We start from the raw sequence: 21,927 nt of genomic DNA, 5'->3' as shown, positions 1-21,927 counted from the left end.
CTGTAACTAAGCCCCAGAATTTGCCACCTTTTGAACTCTAAAGTCTGTGAACTGTAATTTTGGGGTGCATAAGTTATCTCTTCTAGCAAAAAATATATCATTGTCTATTCAGTCATGAGAATGACTCTAAAAACCTACAGGAATATTAAAATTGTCTGTTAAATTCTATAGAACTTTTGCATAAGGATAAGCAAAATAGTGTCACGGAAAATTTGAGGCAGCTTTTCACCATTCATATTGAGTTTTTGAACTTGGTTGGTTGGAGCTGATCATGTGGTGCAAGGATCCTCTTCAGCTTCAGGACCACATCCTGTATCTTAGCACCCAGCAGACAGCACACCCTTCTGTTCTCTGGATCAGTTCTGGTTACAGGCCTGTCTATTCTTCTCAGTAAGGAGTCCCCAATCATGTAGACCTGCCTTTTCCTGGTGATGGTGCGATTCTCCGGTCTATCCCCTGTTCCCTCTGGCTGCAAGTCCTCTCGATTCCTGTTCTCCCTTGCAATCCTCTGCAACCCATCCCGTATCCTCCTGGGGCTCATATTTGGTGTTGTTATCTCCATTGACTCTTCCCCTCTTCCTATAGAACTAGCTGCTCTTCTCTTCTTCCTTTCCCTCCCACCTTCAGTGACCATCTGCTGTGCCCCTTCATTTTTCAACTCCGCAAACCTGTTCTTGAGCTCTATTTCTCCTTCACTAGCCCATCTTTTCCTCTGCCTGGTTCTCTTAATCACATGCTTCAACTGTCCACTTTCCTCACCCAGCAGTCTCCCTTCAGAGTTCTTCCATCTGCAAGTCTGAGCTTTTCCCTTCAGCCTCCTCATGTCTTTGCTCCATCATCTGCTCAAACCCCCTTCTAAACTCAACCAGAGTTTCCACCCGCATCTCCAATCCTCTGATCTTTTCTTCCATCAGCTCTATCAGGCGGCACTTCATGCAGACAAAACTCTTTTCAGGTACCCCCTCCAGGATCATGTACATGCCGCAGCTTCCACATCCAGTCATCTTCATGGTGTCTTCCACTGCTTGGGTCACTACCACTGCTGTCTCTGTATCTGTCATAGCCTTCCCACCTAAGTCCTGTTAGTCTGGGAAACACAAACCAAACCAAACCACCACCACCCACAGCAAAACAAACCCCCAACGAGCACCACAACACGGTCAGACCACCACACACTCCCTTCACTAGCTTATCTGTACCTTTGCCTGATGCTCCTAGTCTTCCTCCCAAACTTCCCTTGCAAACTCCCACTCAAACTGCCCTGTTTACAGCTCTGTTTGCTGGCTCCTCTGCCGCTGCCTGACTGGCTGGCTACCTTTACTCATAGGATTTTACTAAACACATAGTGTCATTTAATTTCAGTTATTCATCATGAGTAAGTGTGGCAGAATTAGGTCCTAAGTAACTAACATAAGTAATTTCTAATGGGACCAAATACAGAAAGAGAGTGTAAAATGGTTTTGTACTGTTTAATTAATGTACCATCTGTTTAGGGAAATTAGCACAGATTAAATTTCAGACTAACTCACCTGAGGCTGTGAAAGTTCCACTTGAGTCTGTGGTGTTTGGTTAACAGTGTTAAAAATATATTGGCACTATTTTATGTAATATGTGACTATTGCCAGTCCGAATCCATTTTACAGTAAAACAGAATAATAGAAATGAAGGGCTGGAAGGGACCTTGAGAGGTCATATAATCCAGCCTCCTGTGCTGACACAGGACCATCCTGCCTAGACCATTGCTGAGAGTTTTTGTCTAACCAGTTCTTAAAAACCTCCAGTTATGGCGATTCCATAACTTCCTTTGGAAGCTTAATCCAGTGCTTAACTATCCTAATTGATAGAAAGTTTTACTTAATATCTGACTTAAATCTTCCTTGCTGCCGATTAAGCCAATTACTTCTTGTCCTGCCTTCAGTTGATATGGAGAACAATTGATCAGCCATCCTGTTTAGAACAGCCCTTAACATATGTGGTCCCCCCCCTCAGTCTTCTTTTCTCGGGACTAAACATGCCCAATTTTTTTAACTTTTCCTCATAGGTGAGGTTTTTTAAACTTTTTATCATTTTTATAGTTCTCTGGACTCTGTCGAATTTCTCCCCTTATTCCTAAAGTATGGCACCCAGAACTAGACACTTGGCTCCAGCTGAGGCCTAACTAGGGATGAGGAGAGCAGGAAAATTACCTACTATATCCTACATTTGACACTTCTGTTCATACATGCCAGAATGATATTAGCCTTTTTCACAACTGCATCGCATTGTTGACTCATATTCAATTTGTGATCTACCGCATCTTTTTCAGCAGTACGACCACACCTCATTTTGTAGTTGTGCATTTAATTTTTCTTTCCTAAGTGTAGTACTTTGCACTTCTCTTTATTATATTTCATCTTACTGATTTCAGACCCATTCTCCAATTCGTCAAGGTCCTTGTGAATTCTCATCCTGTCCACTAAAGTGCTTGCAACCCCTCCCATCTTAGTATCATCTGCAAATTTTATAAGTATTGTGACAGGGTCAGGCCAGATGGCTACAGGAGAGTGATAGAAGGCAGATATATTAGCCCCAGGTTAAGTAGGTCCCTTTTCCCTGGATAAGGTAACAGGGAAGATTCCAGAACAATCAGGTTTCTGGAAATAAATTAAGGCAGACAGGCTGATTAGAACACCTGCAGCCAATCAAGAAGTTGCTAGAATCAATTGAGGCAGGCTAATCAGGGCACCTGGGTTTAAAAAGGAGCTCACTTCAGTGTGTGTAAGGAGCTGGGATTAAGAAGTGCAAGAAGCTGAGAGTGAGAAGGTGTACTACTGGAAGACTGAGAAGAACAAGCATTATCAGACATCAGGAGGAAGGTCCTGTGGTGAGAATAAAGAAGGTGTTGGGAGGAGGCCATGGGGAAGTGGCCCAGGGAGTTGTAGCTGTCATGCAGCTGTTACAGCAGCCACTGTAGACAGCTGCAATCCACAGGGCCCTGGGTTGGAACCCGGAGTAGAGGGTGGGCCTGGGTTCCCCCCCATCCCTCCATCCCTACTTGATACTGGAGGAGTTGAACTGGACTGTGGGTTCCACCAGAGGGGAAGGTCTCTGGCCTGTTCCCTGATCCACTAGGTGGATCAGCAGAGACTGTTGGGATTGTTCTTCTTCCTTTCCCCATGCTGGCCAGTGATGAATGAAACTGAGTGAATGGCAGATTTGAGCCACGAAAGTGGCCAAACTGAGGGCTGCCATGAACCTCTGAGCTGAGAAAATCCGCCAATAAGTGTAGGACCCACCAAGGCAGAGGAGGAACTTTGTCACACTATACTCTCCATTCCACTATCCAAGCCATTAATTAAAATGTGGAATAGTACCAGACCCAGGACTGACCCCTGTGGGGCCTACTAGATATGTCCTCCCAAAGGCACAAGATACCAGAGTTTCACTGGAATACTTCTAGATCAAAGGCCAGGAGGTGTGGGGAGCAGGGAGGAGAGAGGTTACTCTTTGCCATAAGATTTCTCAGTAAATTGAAAAAAACATTCTTGTCCTCCTGTGACAGCTTTTTGTTATAGTTGGCAATTTTATGTAAATTCAGTGTTTGTTTTGTGCTAAGAATTTGCTTCCCGAGACCTCCCTTTCTTATTCTTTTTGGTGACAGTAGAATGGTTACAATTTAGCTTCTGCTGCTGATGGGTGTTTTTTTAGCTTTAAGATGTCTCATTTAGTCTGGTTGCGAACAACTGAAGAATGTGAAAAACTTAGTCCTCCTACTCAAAGATCAGGCAATTATGTTTGTTTCCATATGTGTTATTTCAAATATAATTGTAGGGTAGGTTTTATATGTAGTGTTGGTTTCTAAAATACCTAAAGAATCCATGAAGCATTGACTTACATATAATGACATATACATATTTTTTGTTTTATACCTTTTGAATTTCCTCCCTGTAGTGCTTTATCTGCCTCTTTGTTCTTCTGGTGGAAAGAGGGAGGGGCAGCTAGGCATATCATCTGATGCTTTTCTGAACCAATGATGCTCTCTGATCAGTCAGCACTGAGCAAACGGAGTTTACAAAACAGAGCAACTTCTGAAATAATATACTGGCACTGAATGCAAAATCTGCCATTCAGCTGTACAGCACAACACTGAACACTTCCGTATGTCACTTTCATTTTATGTGTCACAGGAGCATAAAACTTTTATGTGGACAGATCTGTCCAGAAAAAAAGACCAGTTTCAGTACTTCACATTAGCTCAAGTATATACATAGGTTTCTTTTTGAAAGTCTGCATCCATCATGTACTTCAGCCTCTGGTCATCACATGGATGGACAGTTGTCTTAAGCATCAATTATGCTCTGCTATTCATAAAATATAATTTATTTTATGAATTGTCACCACAACTACAGTTGTTACAATGATTATGAACATCACTTGCAACTGCAGCACACATGACCTTTTGCTGTCCACAGAGGTCAGAAACATATGGAGTTCCTCTTCTGGTGTAAATTGGTGTGACTTCATTACTCCACTAAAGGAACTTTGATGCACACCAGCTGAGACTCTCACCCATCCACTAAACAGCCAAGTGATGATATCAAAACATTGCATGTGCCTTTTTTAAAATTGAGGATTGGCAATGCCCTTGACACTAATAGGAAGAGTGAAATACACAAGGGAAGATGGCTGCAAATCAACAAATCTACCCCAGGACTCACCTGGGCAGTGGAAGTGTCAGAAACAGCATAAAAATAAATGATTTTTCCTGATGTTAATGGAAATTATCTCATTGTTTTAGAAAACATTTATTAGGACTCTAGTCTCCACTCAGTAGAGTGTATGGTTTTATACATTAGCATAATGGGAAGTTAGTTACCTACATGCACTTAGGTGACACCAGGGTCTCATCAGCAGGGTATACTTTAAACTTTATTCCAGCATTCTTTAACTAAAAAATAATAATGGCAAAAATGCATCCCTTTGTCAGCAATTGAATGAAATTAATAAACGTTTGAAACCTTTAAGCAACTAGAAAATGAGCTCAAGGTTCTTTGCGGTCACTGGTTAATGAAGCTCTATTAGGTGCCGTTTGAATGAAGTCAAAAAATTGACACGTGGTGTGTGTAAAAAAAGCATTTCTTATGATTTAAAATGTCAGTGTGGCTATTGTGACCATGTTTTTGAATAGGATCAGGATGCTGGGTTCAGTCAGAGAGGGGGCCCCAAAATTGAGACTCCCACTACTTTGCTCAGCAAGTATTCCAGAGACCTTCTTTCAGTCAATCGGTAATTTTTTCACGGACGACATCTAATCTATGAGTATAAATTACTTGCACTCTTATTATTCCTTAATTGAGGTGCACCAATGTGAAATTACCATAGATGTTGCTGGAATGATTCTAGCCTCAATTAACTTGGGTGGAACTGAAGCCTTCCCCTTCCTCCAAACTGGGGACTAATGTTTGACATCTTGTATTTATTTAAATTCTTGCTACAAAATTAGAAAGAAGATCTGTGTGTGATCAGGTGTTTTATAATTATGTTCTTGAGCAAAATGCAGGGTTTGTACATACTACTTGTATTTTAATGTATAAACTTTGCATGCTACTGTTTTGCTCAACAGATGTGCAGACAGCGGTAGCTTAATCTCTTGGGATTTTGTTTGTGAAGAATACTTTAATAGCAGTCATTTTTTTCTAAAGTGGCATTTACAGCCTGTTATTTTTATTTCAAAAAGCTGCATTCAGGATCATCCCCTTTCAAATTTTGCTATACGGCTTCCAGACTTTAATTCACAAAATGTGAATAAAATGTGGATTGCAATGGGGGGAAATCATTTGGAATAGCTATTACATCTTACATTAACCAATGATAAATACAGAAGCTGCAGACAGTAAAGCGTCCATGACAGTAAAGCATCCATGGTAGACCAGGATGTTTGGTAGGAAAAAGCAGGCATGTGATGTGGCACAGTAACTTCTTAATTACTTGATATTTTGGCTACCAATGATCACAACTAAAGTACTGAAAACTGAAGACCAAAGAGTTAGAGATGATGCCTCAAATATTGGTAAACTGTCAGGGTCCTTGTCACCATTCCTGGTGCACAGTTCATATAATGATGGATGCAGTATAACAATCTAGATAAGTAGGTAAGTCCATAGATTAGATAGATCCCTGACCAGGGGGCTATATCCCTTTGTTTGAATAAGAATAGATGTAGTAGCTCTGTCCTCATGAACACAAATGCCAATCGTGCTAACCTGCTTTCTTTGTGGTGGATCTGTGTGATAAGGACTGGTATCTGTTTCACCTAGCCTCCTTTTTCCTTTAAAATTCAGGGCTGAAATTGAATTGATGTTTTATCTACCCACCTACTTTATGAAAATTGGTGCCCATTCTTCTTAAAAGAAAGCTAAAATAACTATAAATTGAGCTGTTGCCAACTGGCAATATTTTTGATAAAAGACAAATTTGCTGTGGAGTTGTTTTTAAGTGACAGAGTGCTCTCTTGTAGTCTCTCTTTCTCTCTCATTTTCCTAAGTCTTGGGTACCATAGCACATTAGCTAGTGTGGGTTCCAGACCACAGGAAGGTCATAAGGTCGGTCAACTATGCAGTCCCTCTAGGGAGTGAGGTAAATTGTTGCCATAGCAGTAAAAGAATTGCTATGCATTCTGTAGGGATGTTAAGCCAAAAAAAAATAAAAGAGTGTTTACTCAAGTGTGTTTCAACAAGTATGTCTCAGAATGAATGACTGATCTCAAAGAATAAGATATAGTGTGATGGGTTGGGTCACAGAAACCCCCTTGGGACTGCCACCTGATGTGCTGAGACTACCTCTGAGCCCGTTCTCCCTGGCAGCTTGGGACTTCAGTACCCAGTCTTGTTGAGCCTGCTACAAGCACAGACCCAGGTCTCAACTACGTCCCCCACAAGCTGCAGACTTAACTGAAAACAGCTTAAGAAGTGCTCCTGTCTCTAGCACCCAGAAATCCAGTTCCCAATGGGATCCAAACCCCAAATAAATCTGTTTTACTCTGTATAAAACATATACAGGGTAAACTCATATATTGTTCACCCTCGATAACACTGATAGAGAGATGTGCACAGCTGTTTGCTCCCCCAGGTATTAATTACTTGCTCTGGGTTAATTAATAAGTAAACAGTGATTTTATTAAATCTAAAAAGTAGGATTTAAGTGGTTCCAAGTAATAACAGACAGAACAAAGTAAATTACCAAGCAAAATAAAACAAATACATGCAAGTCTAAGCCTAATACAGTAAGAAACAAAATGCAGGCAAATCTCACCCTCAGAGATGTTCTAATAAGCTTCATTCACAGACTAGACTCCTTCCTAGTCTGAGTCCAGCAATCACTCTCCTTCCCCCTCCCTCCCCCCCGCCCCGTAGTTACTGTCCTTTGTTCCAGTTTCTTTCAGGCATCTCTTTGGTGTGGAGAGGTTATCTTCTGAGCCAGCTGAAGACAAAATGGAAGGGTTTCCAGGGCCTTTTATACTCATAATCATATTTCTAAAAAGCATTATGGGGTGCAATGTCACATATAGTATAATTAAACCAGACATAATTTTTAAAAAGAGATGCTTACGTCTTTATTTTTAACTTGATTATTTAACTCATGGTAATACAGTATGAGTATGTCAACGTTTTCAAAAAGCAAACTCTGAGGTTCACATTAGCACCTGAATTTCTGAACTCAATTGGATGATTGCACATTCCAATGGCTGTTTAGGATCTAACTACATTTGTGCATGCTATTACAGTAATTGCACACACATTTTTGCAGGCAGATTCCTGACCTCCCTTTCTTCAAATCTGACTCATCAGGTTATATACTAACATTGGATCCTCATCACAGAGCCTCCCAATGTTGAGTTACTGTTGTATCAAAGAACCTGAAAGTGGCTTGTTCTTCACATTTTTAAAGCATTGTTATAAGAATGACCACCAAAAGTGTCAATCTGCATTTCACCATCTCATCGATCCATATGCATTTTCAGAAGCCTTCGGAAGTGATTAATACTAACCAAAATCCATATTAACAGCCAGATCAGCCACTACAAATCCAAGATTATTTCATGTTTTAACATGAGGGAAAACTGTTCTGCAGCCCTGCAGAGATCAGCAGAAGTTTTCAATTTAAAGACATTACTAAGCAAATCTAAACTGGACCAATGCACATTCTAAACAGTCGCATGTCTAATTAACTGTCCCATGACACAATAAACTAAAATGAACATTTTCAATTTACGGTCAGTAGGAGCTGGGGATGAATCAGGCTGCCTGAATATAAATTTAAGTGCCTCTGTTTGGCCTAAAATCCCATCCTCCACAGCATCTTCTAACCATGAGAGCTCTGTCAACCTACCATTTTTCATTTGGGAAAATTTTTTCTGCGAAAGCTAAAATTTCATAAAAATTGAAGTTCTTGGCAAGTGCACAAGTTTGGGTTATTTTCTGGTCTCTTCTCAAAACTGATTTAAATTCCCAATGTTTTAAAGGGCTTCCCGTATGGATCAGATTATAGAATAAGAACCTCATTTCGTCACAGATTCTTAAGGAAAAGGAAACAGCTGGATGGGAAGGGAGACTTTTTCAGCAGATCTCGGCTCTTTTATTATAAAGATTCTTGACCTTATAGAGTTGAGAAGGCTTTTGACTCCATGTCTATCCAGTGTTTATTGATATTCTCCATTACACCAAGCTATCATGGCCCATAGTTGTTCTACCCAATAATATCCAGTAAGGTCTGAACGTTCCAGTCCTTCATGTATAATTCGGTCAATATGTAATATGCCATGTGTCCATTTTTGCCACTGAAAATTGATTCTCATGTTGCTCAGTAGGCAAGGGGTAGGCATTTGATTCAATGTTCTGTGTACTGCCTAACACCATATCTTGGTATTTGAGATTGATAGGATTGGAATAGTGGGGCAACCATGATATAATTATGAGAGAAAAAGAGGTAAAGCCTTCTTCAAGGAAACTGTTTTCTCCCACTAAATAGGCAAGTGACAAAATATGGCATCCTGAAAATATTTCAGGTGGGAGTTTCAAATCTCCTAAGAACATTGGATTAACCCTGCTCCAATTGAAAGTAAAACTCCCCATTAACTTTATGGGAGGAGAGTTAGGCCAGCATTACAAATCTCACCCATTATGTTTGTGAGTTGGTGGTTTATTTTTAGGGATTTGGTTGGGGCTGTGTTTAGGTTGGGGATGGTCTGTGTTCCAAAGGATTGGTATATGATTGATTTTTTTTTTTTGTATTATACACATTGCCCTGCTATTAGGATTTGCTTTGGGCCATGTTGTCTGGTTTTATTTTTATTAAGGTTTTCAGAGGTGTTGGGTTATGAGAGCATTGTTATTGTTTTATTTACTGTGGACCACTCTTCCATTGACATAGCTGCATTTACACTGTGGGTTTTGTTGGCATAGCTGTTTCAGTCAGGAGTAGGGTTTTATTCATAACCCTGACCAAGGTAGCTGCCAATGTAACTTTTCAGTGTAGACCAAGCCTAAGATCCAAAGTAGAGGAAGTTTCTTTCCTTGTTTTAAAGGACTCCAGTTGCTGGGGCTTTTTTTGTGTCACCTGTGACACTAAAAGAAAATGAGGAATAAAACCCAAAGGAGGCGGAATTTCTTTTTGTTGTTTCAAAGACTGCCACAGCTGTAGCATTTTTGTGACCCCTGGCCTATCCCACCAACACTACTCAAAAGGAGTTGGCACCCAATAGTGCACCTTAGAGATCCTCATAATTTGTAAAAACATAGATGAGAATTAATTCAATGCTATGCTTTTCTCCATGAGTACTTTCAGAATGCTAGGCTGAGCCAAAAGGGTACCATTTTCTTTTAAGTGCCTATATTTAGCATGTGGACCTTTCGCAATTAGCTGATTAGGTTCTACAAATAGTTGTTTTGGCAGCAGGAATGGGGATTTCCTGAGGCCAACTACTTGTGCAGTAGTGCTGAATATTGGACTTGTTAAGAAATCCTACCTCCCAGCTGCAGCACGTTAGGGTCCAGTAAGTTAATGAGTTAGTGCAGTTGCTTTGCATTGCTCATAATATGGCTTATTGTTCGTAAGCTTAACTTTTCAATACTGTTCTTCCAAAAGCAAAACTGAAATCATGTAGATAAAATAGCTGAACTGTTTCCTAGTATTTACAGGTTGAGTAAGGCTGTGTGTGAATATTGGGATATCTTTTTGGAGTCCAAAACGTTTTTCAAGTCAGCCATGTTCACACCCCTTTCTATTCACTTTTCCATGAACTTTTATAGGGATAGATTTTATTACAATAACTCTTAGGTAATGGCTGTTCTTTGCGCCAAATCTTGTAATCACCTACAAACAAGGGCATAGCCTATTTGTCTGAAAGATGCTTGCCCCCAGTTTATAACATTTCAGTCATGAAATTGCAGAGCATAAACAATACCATATGACTTAATTGACCAGTGACACACAATGAATATTTAAAATACATATACAAAGTGAATGTTTACGTACAATTCAGAGATTGAAATATGTTCACATACATGGTTTGCTGAACAGCTACATAGAATCCATATCTGTTCATTGATATTTTGCAAACAGCAATAAACATGTATCCTGCAGTTTGCCCAGGTACAATGGTGACCCAGGTCTCCGTACTGATTTATTAATCTCATTTTCTACTTACAAATCCAAAATAAAATTAGTATCTCTAGAGCTGCTTATGTGATCCTTCAAGATGCAGGTTGCTATGTAAGTGTAAGTACCGTCAGTGTCCATTCCATCGTTGACAGTCAATAAAGAATGTATCTGCTTATTAATCCTAAAACATATAATGATTTAGTCTGTTTTTGAACATCTCACAGAACTAAAATAAAATCCTTCAGTTCTTAAATCATTCACCTACTTGTAATCTGTATGTGTTTGGCATGAATCTACAGAAATAGGAAGACTCTCCACTTGTATTACAATCACACTGTCTTTTGCATATAAAATGCATTTGATACAAGAAATAAGTTCGAGCAACATTTTCAGAAGCCTTGTTTATAAGATCTGGAACCTGATATGTGTTGCAGACACCTGATTGTGGAGGAAGACTTTTTAAATTCATTTTATGTTTTATGGACTCTTTCTACTTTTTCAGTATTGTGATTCCTAGTTTGCTAGTTGCTTTATCCCTTCTCCATTAGTAAAATATTCTGTTAATATTAAGGATATGCTGCCTGTGTAGCTGCAAGCCCCATTCCAGAGCCTGGCAGCTGCAACACAATGCCATCCAAGATCGCCTGGTCAGAGCCATCCTGCCACCCATAGGGAAGGTTGCCGTGAACTCCACCATCCCCGGAACTAACAGCCAACTGCGATTGGACAGCGTCATCACCAACAAGGACCAGAAGAAGATCATCATGGTGGATGTCACAGAGCCCTTCGAGAATAGGACCCTGGCTTTCCACAATGCCCAAGCTCAAAAGGAGGAGAAATACTCCCCTCTTGCCAAAACCTTGAGAGCTAAGGGTTACCAGGTTCAGACACACGCGCTGATTGTCAGAGCCTTGGGCGCATGGGACCCTAGTTACGAGTGAGTGTTGAGAGAATGCAGAATCGGTCAGTGCTATGCTCGGCTGCAGCAACTCATGGTGTCGGACATTGGCAATACCAGGAGGGATGAGCTAGACTGCCAATGAGAAGCGCCGTCAGGAAAGTAACCGAAATTCTTTCCTCATGGATTGTATTTTCTAAATGGACAACTTACCCGAAATGCTCAATTACTGAGGGACAATCTTTACTCATTGATATATTTTGCTTTCCACAACCAACTCTCTGTACAACTTTTCATGAGTGATGTACCCGAGTACTTAGACTCTAATATCTAAACTATATTGTTAAATTTATTCACCTAAATTTGGGTTATTGCTGATTATGTACTATATGTATCATATGACTTTTTAAAACAAACTTTGTATTTATGGATAATCTAAGCACTATACCCAGATGTAGAAACACTCTTTTCTCAACCTATGTATTATATAATTTTTTTAACATTAGCTTTAATAAAAAAATTTAATCTGAGACTAGGAATCCGGTGTAACTAAATTGAACAAAATATGCCAATTAGATGTTGTATATAAGGTCTTAACACTGGAGAACTGCTGGCCTAGCATTTTATATCTCTAGCCTGTTCCTTCCCTGGGCAATAAACCTCAGCACTGACCTAAAACAAACAAATGCACCTCTAAATGTAGCATAGCTCAGATCTCTCTGCAGCAAGGCCTATTAGCTTTCCATGTAGTTTACAGTTGGGGAAGGTCTGTTAGAATGAATGTGAGAGCATTTGACTGAACACTAAATTAGTTTCAGAGTAGCAGCCGTGTTAGTCTGTATTCGCAAAAAGAAAAGGAGGACTTGTGGCACCTTAGAGACTAACCAATTTATTAGAGCATAAGCTTTCGTGAGCTATTATTATTATTAAGCTATTTATTACCAGCAGGACAGTGGGGTGGGAGGAGGTATTGTTTCATATTCTCTGTGTGTATATAAAGTCTGCTGCAGTTTCCACGGTATGCATCCGATGAAGTGAGCTGTAGCTCACGAAAGCTCATGCGCAAATAAATTGGTTAGTCTCTAAGGTGCCACAAGTACTCCTTTTCTTTTTTAACTAGTAACAGTGATTAGGCATAATCTGACAAAACAGAACATATCAGGTACAGTGGACCAAAGTCTGCCCTCACTCACCAGTCGTTAAGTCATTGGAGTGACTCTGGACTTACTGTGGTGTAACTGTGCGCAGAAATTAGTCTAGTACTTCTTTTCCTATTATATTATACATAACTTGCTGTTGTCATCCCACATTATGAAAAAGGCTGGACAAATAGGTCATCTCCATTTGACCATCACGAGCTGTGTGAAAATTTCACCCAGCCCAATAAGAATTAAATGTGTAATGAAATCTAGTCTGAACAGTGTTACTTGTTTTAAATGAAAGTTTGGCTTCTTTTGCATACTAATAATTATAGTAATAAAAAATAGTGGACTGCTGTCCTCTAGAAAGGTTATATATATATATATAATTTAATCTGATTGTGCTTCTGCTTTTACTATTGGTCTAGCAGGTGAAGATCTACATCTGCAAGCTCAGATTCATATCTGTCTCTCTTAAACAAAGTTTAAGAACAGACTAAGGGATGGTCCAAGTTCCGTAGCCACCCCCAGCCAGCACTGGGGTTTGAACTGGGGAGCAGAAGAGCTAAAAGCATGAAGCTCGCCAGCTTGAGTCGAGAAGCACATTCCGTAGCTTGGGGCTGTAACACATTCACATCTTCTGTGGATAAAGTGCATGGGGACTACTGACCAATGTGTTATTCACATCGCAAGAACTGCAGTTACTGACTTTCTGCCTGAGAAGAAGGGGATTTGATATTGGGAAGGCGAGTGATAGAGGAATAGAAGTGAAAGAATGAAAAAAAAGGGGTAAGGGCCTGTTGAAAGGGAAAGGCTGCCAATAGGGAATTAAGCATAAAGGGAAGAGGAGCAGTAGCTGAATGTCCAAAAGGGTATGGGGGAACTAGAAGGTGGAATGGAGCCTTCTTATCTTGTCATCTCTTCCCCCAACCCATGCTGGACAACTGTTATTTGGCTGCAGATGAATATCAGTATTTTGGTCAAAATTTATCTAAGTTCTTGTTCAGTAGAAGCCACATGATTGTACAACTCTGAATTAAATATCTTGTCACAACCTTCAGGATTAAGAGTTCACACTTGGGTGCCTAAAATTTGGCACATTGTAAAAAAAAAAAAAAAAAGTGACCTGTTTTTCGGAGAGTGTGGACATCCCAGCTCAAAATTACTTCATTCAGAGTTGAATGTGCTCAGCCTCTCTGTACATCAGAACACTTGTATTTAGGTGCCTAACTCTGGACCTGTTCCAATGCCGGTGAAGTCAGTAGGAGTCTTTTAATTGACTTCAGCGGGTGTGGAATCAAGTCCTTTATCACAAAGCTTGAAATCATGGCCTTAATGTTGCTATGCATTAAGAGAAGAAATATTCTGAAACCTTTCTTCTCTTGCATTGTATCCATTTCTCACTGGAAAGGTGCATCAATTACAGTAAAGCCTGATCCTCCTCTGTTGGCTTTTACTACACATTGTGTTCTGTATTTCTGCAGTCACTCTCCTGTTGACTTCTAGAGTCAATGGTCATCTCTCTCTATCTATGTAACAGAGTCCATAAACTCAGCTTCTCCCTGTTTAAGCCCTGGTATTTTGGGTAACAAAAGGGATATTTTTAAAAGGACATAGTAGCTAGCTGTTATAAATAAGGAATCTTTTTTCTTCCTTCCCCATCAATATGATACACAGTTATTATTCTGAATTTAAGTCTTAAGAGCTGCATGTATTGCTGTTGATGTGACAGTGTGAGTGATGAGGTTTGTTAGAGAATTGTTGTATGCTTTCTTCTGGAAAAGTACTGTAAACTTTTTTGTTTAGCATGGTGATCTCTGCATCAAAGGAGAGTTAAATTAGTGTAACTTTAAGTAGAACAGAGGACCCACTAATATGTAGTTCATGTGGAGATAATTGCTTTAATGGTGGTACTTCTCTACAGGGCCCTCATTGAAAGGCTGTTACATTGTCCATTTTGTGTGCGTGAAATCAGTTTCATACACAAATGGAGGCTTTTGGTTTTCCTTAAAATGCTGATATTATTTAAACCTTTGCTCAAAAGACTTTATAAGCTGTGCATGAGACCAATGGGACCCATGGGGTCCAAGATAAAAACGAATAGGATCTTTTCTCGGATGTGTTTATTGTTCAGCTTTTAGAGTCCGCTGCCTAATGGTAACAATCACAAGTCTTTAATAATCAAAAAACCGAAATTCCTGTGCTGACTACAGGAAAAGCATTCTTTCTCCACCTGATACAATTCCCAAATGACTATGAGGAAACAAGTTATGTGCTCCCTGGTTTACATCTAAGCTCCTATCTATTTAATGCTAGGGGGTTACTAGAGAAGCTCAAATTGCCTTGTGTTTCCTTTAATGCAGACTCAGTTAACCCAGGTTAGTGGACGTGGGTTGGAGCTCAGGGAGTAGGAGAGTCACTCAGGTTGTACAGCTCTGTCTGTCCTCTGACATAAATTGAATCTTTTTGGGAGTAAAGCGAATGGGAGAGAAAAGAGGAAAAAAGGAGGCAATGTGGTAATACAGGGAGTACCTACACCACAATCAATGGATTCCAAAATTGAGCAGTCACCCCTCTGGCATGCACCAAACACACATCTGCATATGCAGATTGGGTCCCAGCTGACTCCTATGCTTACATAAATTGCTGCAAAACAGGCATGCACCAAGTTTTTCAGACATAATCCTTTTAACACACACAGTCAGAAGCTAAACATTTGACCTTACAAATGTTGTGGTGTTCTATTCAAATTTGTGTTATTATTTTTTGTTAGTTGCATTCCAATAGTGCCCACAATGAGAAAGGAACTGCTCACATACAGAAAAACATGGTCCCTTCCCCAAAGATTTTACTCTCAATGTATTACTATTAAAGCCATAGGTCCTTACTGACTTATTTCCAGTCTCATTCTGCAATGAGCATATTATCCTGTATTGTACCTATACAATTCTCACATTCATTTATCATTGTTAATATTACAATGAACAGCAAAGGATTTACTGTAGCGAGGATGAGTCACTTGTAAATTATTGCCAAGTGGATATAAAAAATGATGTATTTACAGAGTACTTAGCTCCATTTACATTTGAAACATTACTGAGAAGATAACAGAGCAACAAGCGTAATCTGAGGAGCGTATGCTAAACCTTTTCTCTTGTTCCTTTACATTTGCAGGTTTCTTGAGTACTGGGGATCAAGCAGCAAAAGGAAACTATGGCCTCCTTGATCTAATCCAGGCTTTGCGATGGACTAGTGAAAATATTGGGTTCTTTGGTGGTGACCCATTAAGAATAACTGTTTTTGGATCCGGTGCAGGTGGTTCATGCGTCAATCTATTGACTTTATCCCATTATTCTGAAGGTAACCGTTGGAGCAATTCAACCAAAGGTATTATGCAGGTTGCAAATATTGACAATTTTGGTGTCTGCATGCCACCACCATTAGTACTATGTGATGCTCTGTATTTCTCTCTCTCTTTCTATGGCCTGCTGAGTTCAACTCAGTAATAATCTGGCTTTTTAAAGGCTGTAATAGCTGCCTTTCTCCTCAACTCTTCTGTGCACGTTTAAATTTGGGGTGACTTTCTTTCTGTTTCTTTGTGGAGCTTCGTAGAAACACGTTTGCAACAGACTTCTGAACAGCACACGCACAGTACATCATTTTTGTCTCTTTTCTTTCCTACCTAAGGGTGTCCTCTTTGGAAAACCAGTCGGTGATGCTCACAGTAGATGAGGTCGACTATATTCAATCAGTCATCAAAGGCATGTTTAGTTTCTCATGAGGAGCAGGATTTAAAGAAAAATAAAACGACATGGTTCCTGTTTTCAAGCTAGTGGCTGAGATGCTTCACAGTATTATCTAGTGGGAAGGGGAAAGTGCCTAGTTCAGAAATCTTTTGTCTGAAACTGCATGAATTTCACTTGCTGTCTTCTGAGAAAAGAATGTTTGCATGCGTGAGCCAAAATTGTCAAAGCATCAAGGTCACAAATTAATTTTTTTTGCCTATATGTGTTTTTTCTAATCTATAACTATCACCTCTTCTCTAATTAAGTTAAAGCAAACAGCAGGAAATTTAAAATGTTGTTTGAGTACAAAAATCTTTTTTTCCTTCCATTTTGGCTCCAGAGTTCCACACACTTTTTTTCTCATTTGCACGGCCACTGCTTATTGATCACATTGCTTCTCTAACACCATCCTGTCATTATCCGTTTCACATATATTGTTTAGACTTAGTGGGCAGATGACAGAAAACCCTTGTTGATGGAGTCTGGAGAAACACATAAGGCCTCATTTTCCTCCGATTTACATTGGTGAACTCCCTGGAGGGCCTGATTGTACACTCGTACTGGAGTAACTCCACTAACATCAGTAGAATTTACTTCTCATCGAGCACCTAATCCAAAGCCTATTGGAGTCAATGGAAAGGTTCCCACTAAGTCTCAGTGGGCTTTTGGATCTGGCCTTACAGTGATGTAAATGGGAGAAGAATCAGGCCAATTCTCTTTTATGTAAACAAAACTATTGTGGAAAATAGATTCCTAGGACAGTGGGTTTAATTTAAAAAATTATTTTAAAAATTATTTAAAATAATTATTATTTTTATTTATTATTATTTTTAGAAAATAATTTTTAACCATTTCCAGCCAAAGACCACTTTTCACTTTAATACTTGAAATACCTTGAAGCAGAAATGTAGAATCCACGTATAAATTTGACACTCACAATTATATAGGTCTTTGCACGTTAACCTGTGACATGTTTTGTAAAATGGCATTTTAAGCCAGTAGTTTACCAGTCAGACCTTAGCCTAAGCATAGTGCCCATAACCATGTGTAATCTCTGGGTCATATCATGCCATCAGTTTTTCAGCAGAACTCACAGTGTGGGTCATCTGTGGCATAGTGGATTGAGGATGGGGCTAAGAGTCAGGAAACCTGGTGTCCATTCTCTGCCAATGACTGACCATTTGGCCTTCGGTTTAATTACAAGTAACTGATGTAATGCTGAACACTATATGCTTTTATCTGGAATGACCCATCAGTCATGATGTGCATCTTGTCAGCTAACTCTACACAGTCATGTTGTAATGCTATAACATTTTGTCAAAAGCGCAAGCCCATTTACTGTCTGCTGAGTGCCTACTTGACTGCTCTCATCTCCCACTGAACAGAGCATTCTTCAGGGGTCGGGAGACACTCAGCACTTTGCAAGATGGAGATCTCAAATAATTTGTTTTGGCTACCCCATATGCAAAATGGGAACCATAGTGCTTATCCATCTCGGTAAAGTACTTTGAAATCTGTGGATGAATAAATGCAAATGATTATTTACCTCAGCGAGACCTTGACATACAAACGATAGCAAAGTGTGGCCCATTATGCCTTAATGTCATTTTAATATCAGCCTACAGCCCCTTGAGCCACGAGTGTGAATATTTCCTGATAGAAATCTAATTCACTTCCTTTACTGTACATTGTTGTTGGCAGAAATCAGTTACAGTATGAAAATTACTTTTCTCTGTCATCCATTCTTCACTAACATGGTTCAACAGAAGTATTTCTTTAAAGTAACTGAATTGAGCTTTATGACTAGAGGACTTGACGACTTTTAACATAATCTGGCCTTTTATGTGCAATTTAGCAAGCTATAATGTTTATCTCAGTACTTTCTTACCATGTAACTGACTCTTTCTCTAATTGGTATAGAAAATAATTCTAAACAATTAAAAAAAAGAGATTTACACAGCATGCACATAAAGTGAAGCTACGTTGCATTAAGAATTACATCCTAGTGAAAATTCCAATTTGGTACTCTGCTGCATGTATTCTACTGGCCAGATCCTCAGCTGGTATAAATCACTGTAGATCCATTGACTTCAAGCTGATTTACATCAACTGAATATCTGGCCCTATAAATATTATTTTTTCTCTGGATCTAATTCTGAGGTTCTGCTTTGTTTTTACTCAGCTCTTACTCAGACAAAACTCAGTTATGACTCATCTCATGAATCTAGAGATGCACTTGAGCCATATATTTCAGTCCACATCCAGATTCTACTAAAATGAAAGTTTTGCCTGAGTAAGGGCAGAGTAGAGACTGAGTAAGGACCTCAGGGTTTATAATCTTCAAGGATCGTAAAACTCCCCAAAGACCTTTTTTTAAAATGTTTTCATGCAAGCAATTAATTCTAACTAGCATTTGAGCATGGTCCTGATCCTGCAGTGTGATTCAGGTAGGCCCTAACTCAGGCTCTGTGCAGTGCCTGAGTCCACCCGCACATCACATTGCAAGATGAAGGCCATAATTTGTATTTGTAAAGAGCCAGATTCTTAGATGAGCCAAGCAGCTGCAACTCCTGTTCACTGGAGGTACTGGCTGATGTGCAGGATGTGCCCCAAAGACATTTTGTTTGTGTAAGTCAATGACAGAGGGTCAGATGTTGCTTTCAAAAGTTGCCTTCAGTTATCTTACTGCAAATCCTTAGTATCTCTACTGATGTCACTAGAATTACTCCAGATTTGTACTGGTGTAAATAAAAGCAGATGTTGGCCAAATATGCTTTATGTTAGTGTAATGTGTAGATGTCAAGGGGCATTTTGCATAAAATATAGTTAGCTATGAAATATAGGTCAGATTACAAAATATTTTCCAATAGACTGCATAATTGCAAATTGTTTGGTGTCCTTCCGTTGTAGAACTTATGTGGTGATGCAGAACATTTTTTAAAAGGTTAAAACTATTTAGCAAGAAGGGTAAAATATAGTGCCTAATATGGACTAAATTATGATTTCCTAGGAGTGTGGAGTAGAAGATCCTTTCCCACTTCATTGCACAGGGGCCAAACTCAAAATTCCTGTTGGAAGTAGAGCTCCCCGAAGGGAATGGGGAAGGGGTGAAGTGATGCCATGGCCCAACACAGAGGGGAGCACCAAATATATGGGATCAGCCACTCTAGTGTTATCCCTTCAGGACAGAATTCCCCATAAAACCCTTTCATACATGCCTAGTACATGAGCCATGGCTTAGCACTGGGATGAAATCCTGTCCCACTGAAATCATTGGCAAAACTCCCGTTGACTTTGGTGGGGTCAGGATTTCACCCATGATGTGGACAAAGATACCTAAAGGTTAAAAAAAAAAAAGCAATTCAAACAGGGCTTCATATATTTATGAGCAGAGCTTTTGGTCCAGATTCTACTCTCAGTAACACCAGAGTAATCCGGAGTAATTGCACTGATGTCAGTGGAGTTACTTCAGGTGTACACATGTATAAGTGACAGCAGAATCTGCCCCATCCACCCCATCTCTCATAAATGAAAACTTGAGTAAATGTTTAAATTCTAAGTCACAAAGCAATATTTTAGGATATTCAGTATAAAACATCATTTTCCTTTTTTATTTAAATGTGATCACCATAAACCTTAATTAAAAACAGGACCTTTTACAAGAAAGGATCTTGCCTCTTAGATAAATGAGTTAGGAATGCTGCCCAGCACTGTGTATGGCTTCAGAATATAAAATTTGTTATAATACCCAATTGAGAAGACCTGTACATCTCAAGCCAAGTTCAATCCTAAACAGAATCTATAAAAACAGTCTATTAGGTCCTATTCAGACTTCAATTTAAAACATGGTCATACACATGCAAGCTGCTGATAACTTGAACAGTATCTAAGAAATCAGTCAAATGCAGGGTATAATTCACTTTTCCTCCAACCTGATAAAATAATTTTAGTATTATGGGTTTTTCAAAGCAAACAGGGTTATCTTGAACAAGATATGGCATCAGACAATTTCTCCCACTCTTTCGGCTTCCTGAGTTACTCAGGTATAGGTCCTCAGTTGCTATAAGTTGGTATTTGCATGAGTTTTACTTATCTATTGGTCTAGGATTTATATACATATGTGCATTTTTTTGTACACGTTAGATGTGGATACAGCAACAAGCAGAGTTTACCTTCTGTATTGCATTTATTTATTAGTCATTTTTTTAAAAATGGTAAAAGATTTCCTATTGTCCCACAAACCTAATCTAAACATTAAACAGCTACATGCTTATAAAGGTCACCTCAGTACTTTTAAAATATTTTTCCCCCCACAGGACTTTTTCAAAGAGCAATAGCTCAAAGTGGAACAGCTCTCTCCAGCTGGGCAGTTAGTTTCCAACCTGCAAAATATGCCAGGATGTTGGCTACAAAAGTTGGTTGCAACATGTCAGACACTGTAGAATTGGTAGAGTGTCTACAAAAGAAGCCTTATAGAGAACTTGTGGACCAGGACATTCAACCAGCACGATACCACATAGCCTTTGGACCAGTAATTGATGGTGATGTGATACCAGATGATCCTCAGATATTGATGGAACAAGGAGAATTCCTCAACTATGACATCATGTTGGGAGTTAACCAAGGGGAAGGTTTAAAATTTGTTGAAAATATAGTTGATAGCGAAGATGGCATATCAGCTAGTGATTTTGACTTTGCTGTTTCCAATTTTGTTGATAATTTATATGGATACCCTGAAGGCAAAGATATATTGAGAGAAACTATTAAATTTATGTATACTGACTGGGCAGACCGACACAATCCGGAGACAAGAAGGAAAACTTTGCTAGCTTTGTTTACTGATCACCAGTGGGTTGCACCAGCAGTGGCTACAGCAGATCTTCACTCGAATTTTGGATCGCCTACATACTTCTATGCCTTCTACCATCATTGCCAAACAGATCAGGTACCTGCTTGGGCAGATGCAGCCCATGGGGATGAGGTTCCTTATGTACTGGGAATCCCTATGATTGGTCCTACTGAATTATTTCCCTGTAATTTCTCCAAAAACGATGTTATGCTAAGCGCAGTGGTGATGACATACTGGACTAACTTTGCAAAAACTGGGTGAGTACTAGATAGAGAGTAATCTCATCTATAAATTGAGGACTTGATCCAGCAATCCTTTCCTATGGACTTCTGTAGGAAATACTTGGGCCAGGAAGGCGTATTTACGTGAATAAGGGTTGCGGAATTAGGTTGAGAGTTATATGTTTTTAATATCTTTCAGTTCAATTAAAAATTGAACATTCTGTTGACACATGGGGAAACTGTCCACGTGACTATTCTATACATAACAGTGTGATAAATTCTTTGTACATAAAAAAAGAAGGGCTGCAGAAAGCAGCTTCTCTGATATTTTTATCTTTTTCAATCTAATATTTAGCTTTCTCATATTACCATAGTTGGCCTTAAAAAGCGTATTCTG

The 21,927-nt window shown here is 39.4% G+C and overlaps 1 protein-coding gene across 6 annotated transcripts in view; it reads left to right on the top strand.

Annotated features, from left to right (window-relative positions):
• NLGN1 (neuroligin 1) overlaps positions 1 to 21,927 on the top strand; it is a 574,670-nt gene that overhangs the window by 549,751 nt on the left and 2,992 nt on the right. For all 6 annotated transcript variants that reach the window (XM_084639872.1, XM_084639871.1, XM_084639868.1 and 3 more), the window contains 2 exons: positions 15,850 to 16,062; positions 20,777 to 21,566. In XM_084639872.1, coding sequence (XP_084495998.1) covers positions 15,850 to 16,062; positions 20,777 to 21,566 — 1,003 coding nt within the window. The remainder of the gene's footprint in view (positions 1 to 15,849; positions 16,063 to 20,776; positions 21,567 to 21,927) is intronic.

The sequence above is a fragment of the Lepidochelys olivacea genome, assembly GCF_965140295.1.
Source record: "Lepidochelys olivacea isolate rLepOli2 genome assembly, chromosome: 9".
Lineage (NCBI taxonomy): Eukaryota > Metazoa > Chordata > Testudines > Cheloniidae > Lepidochelys > Lepidochelys olivacea.
Note: the sequence above shows the minus strand (reverse complement) of the source record. Positions and strands in the feature narration are given on the sequence as shown.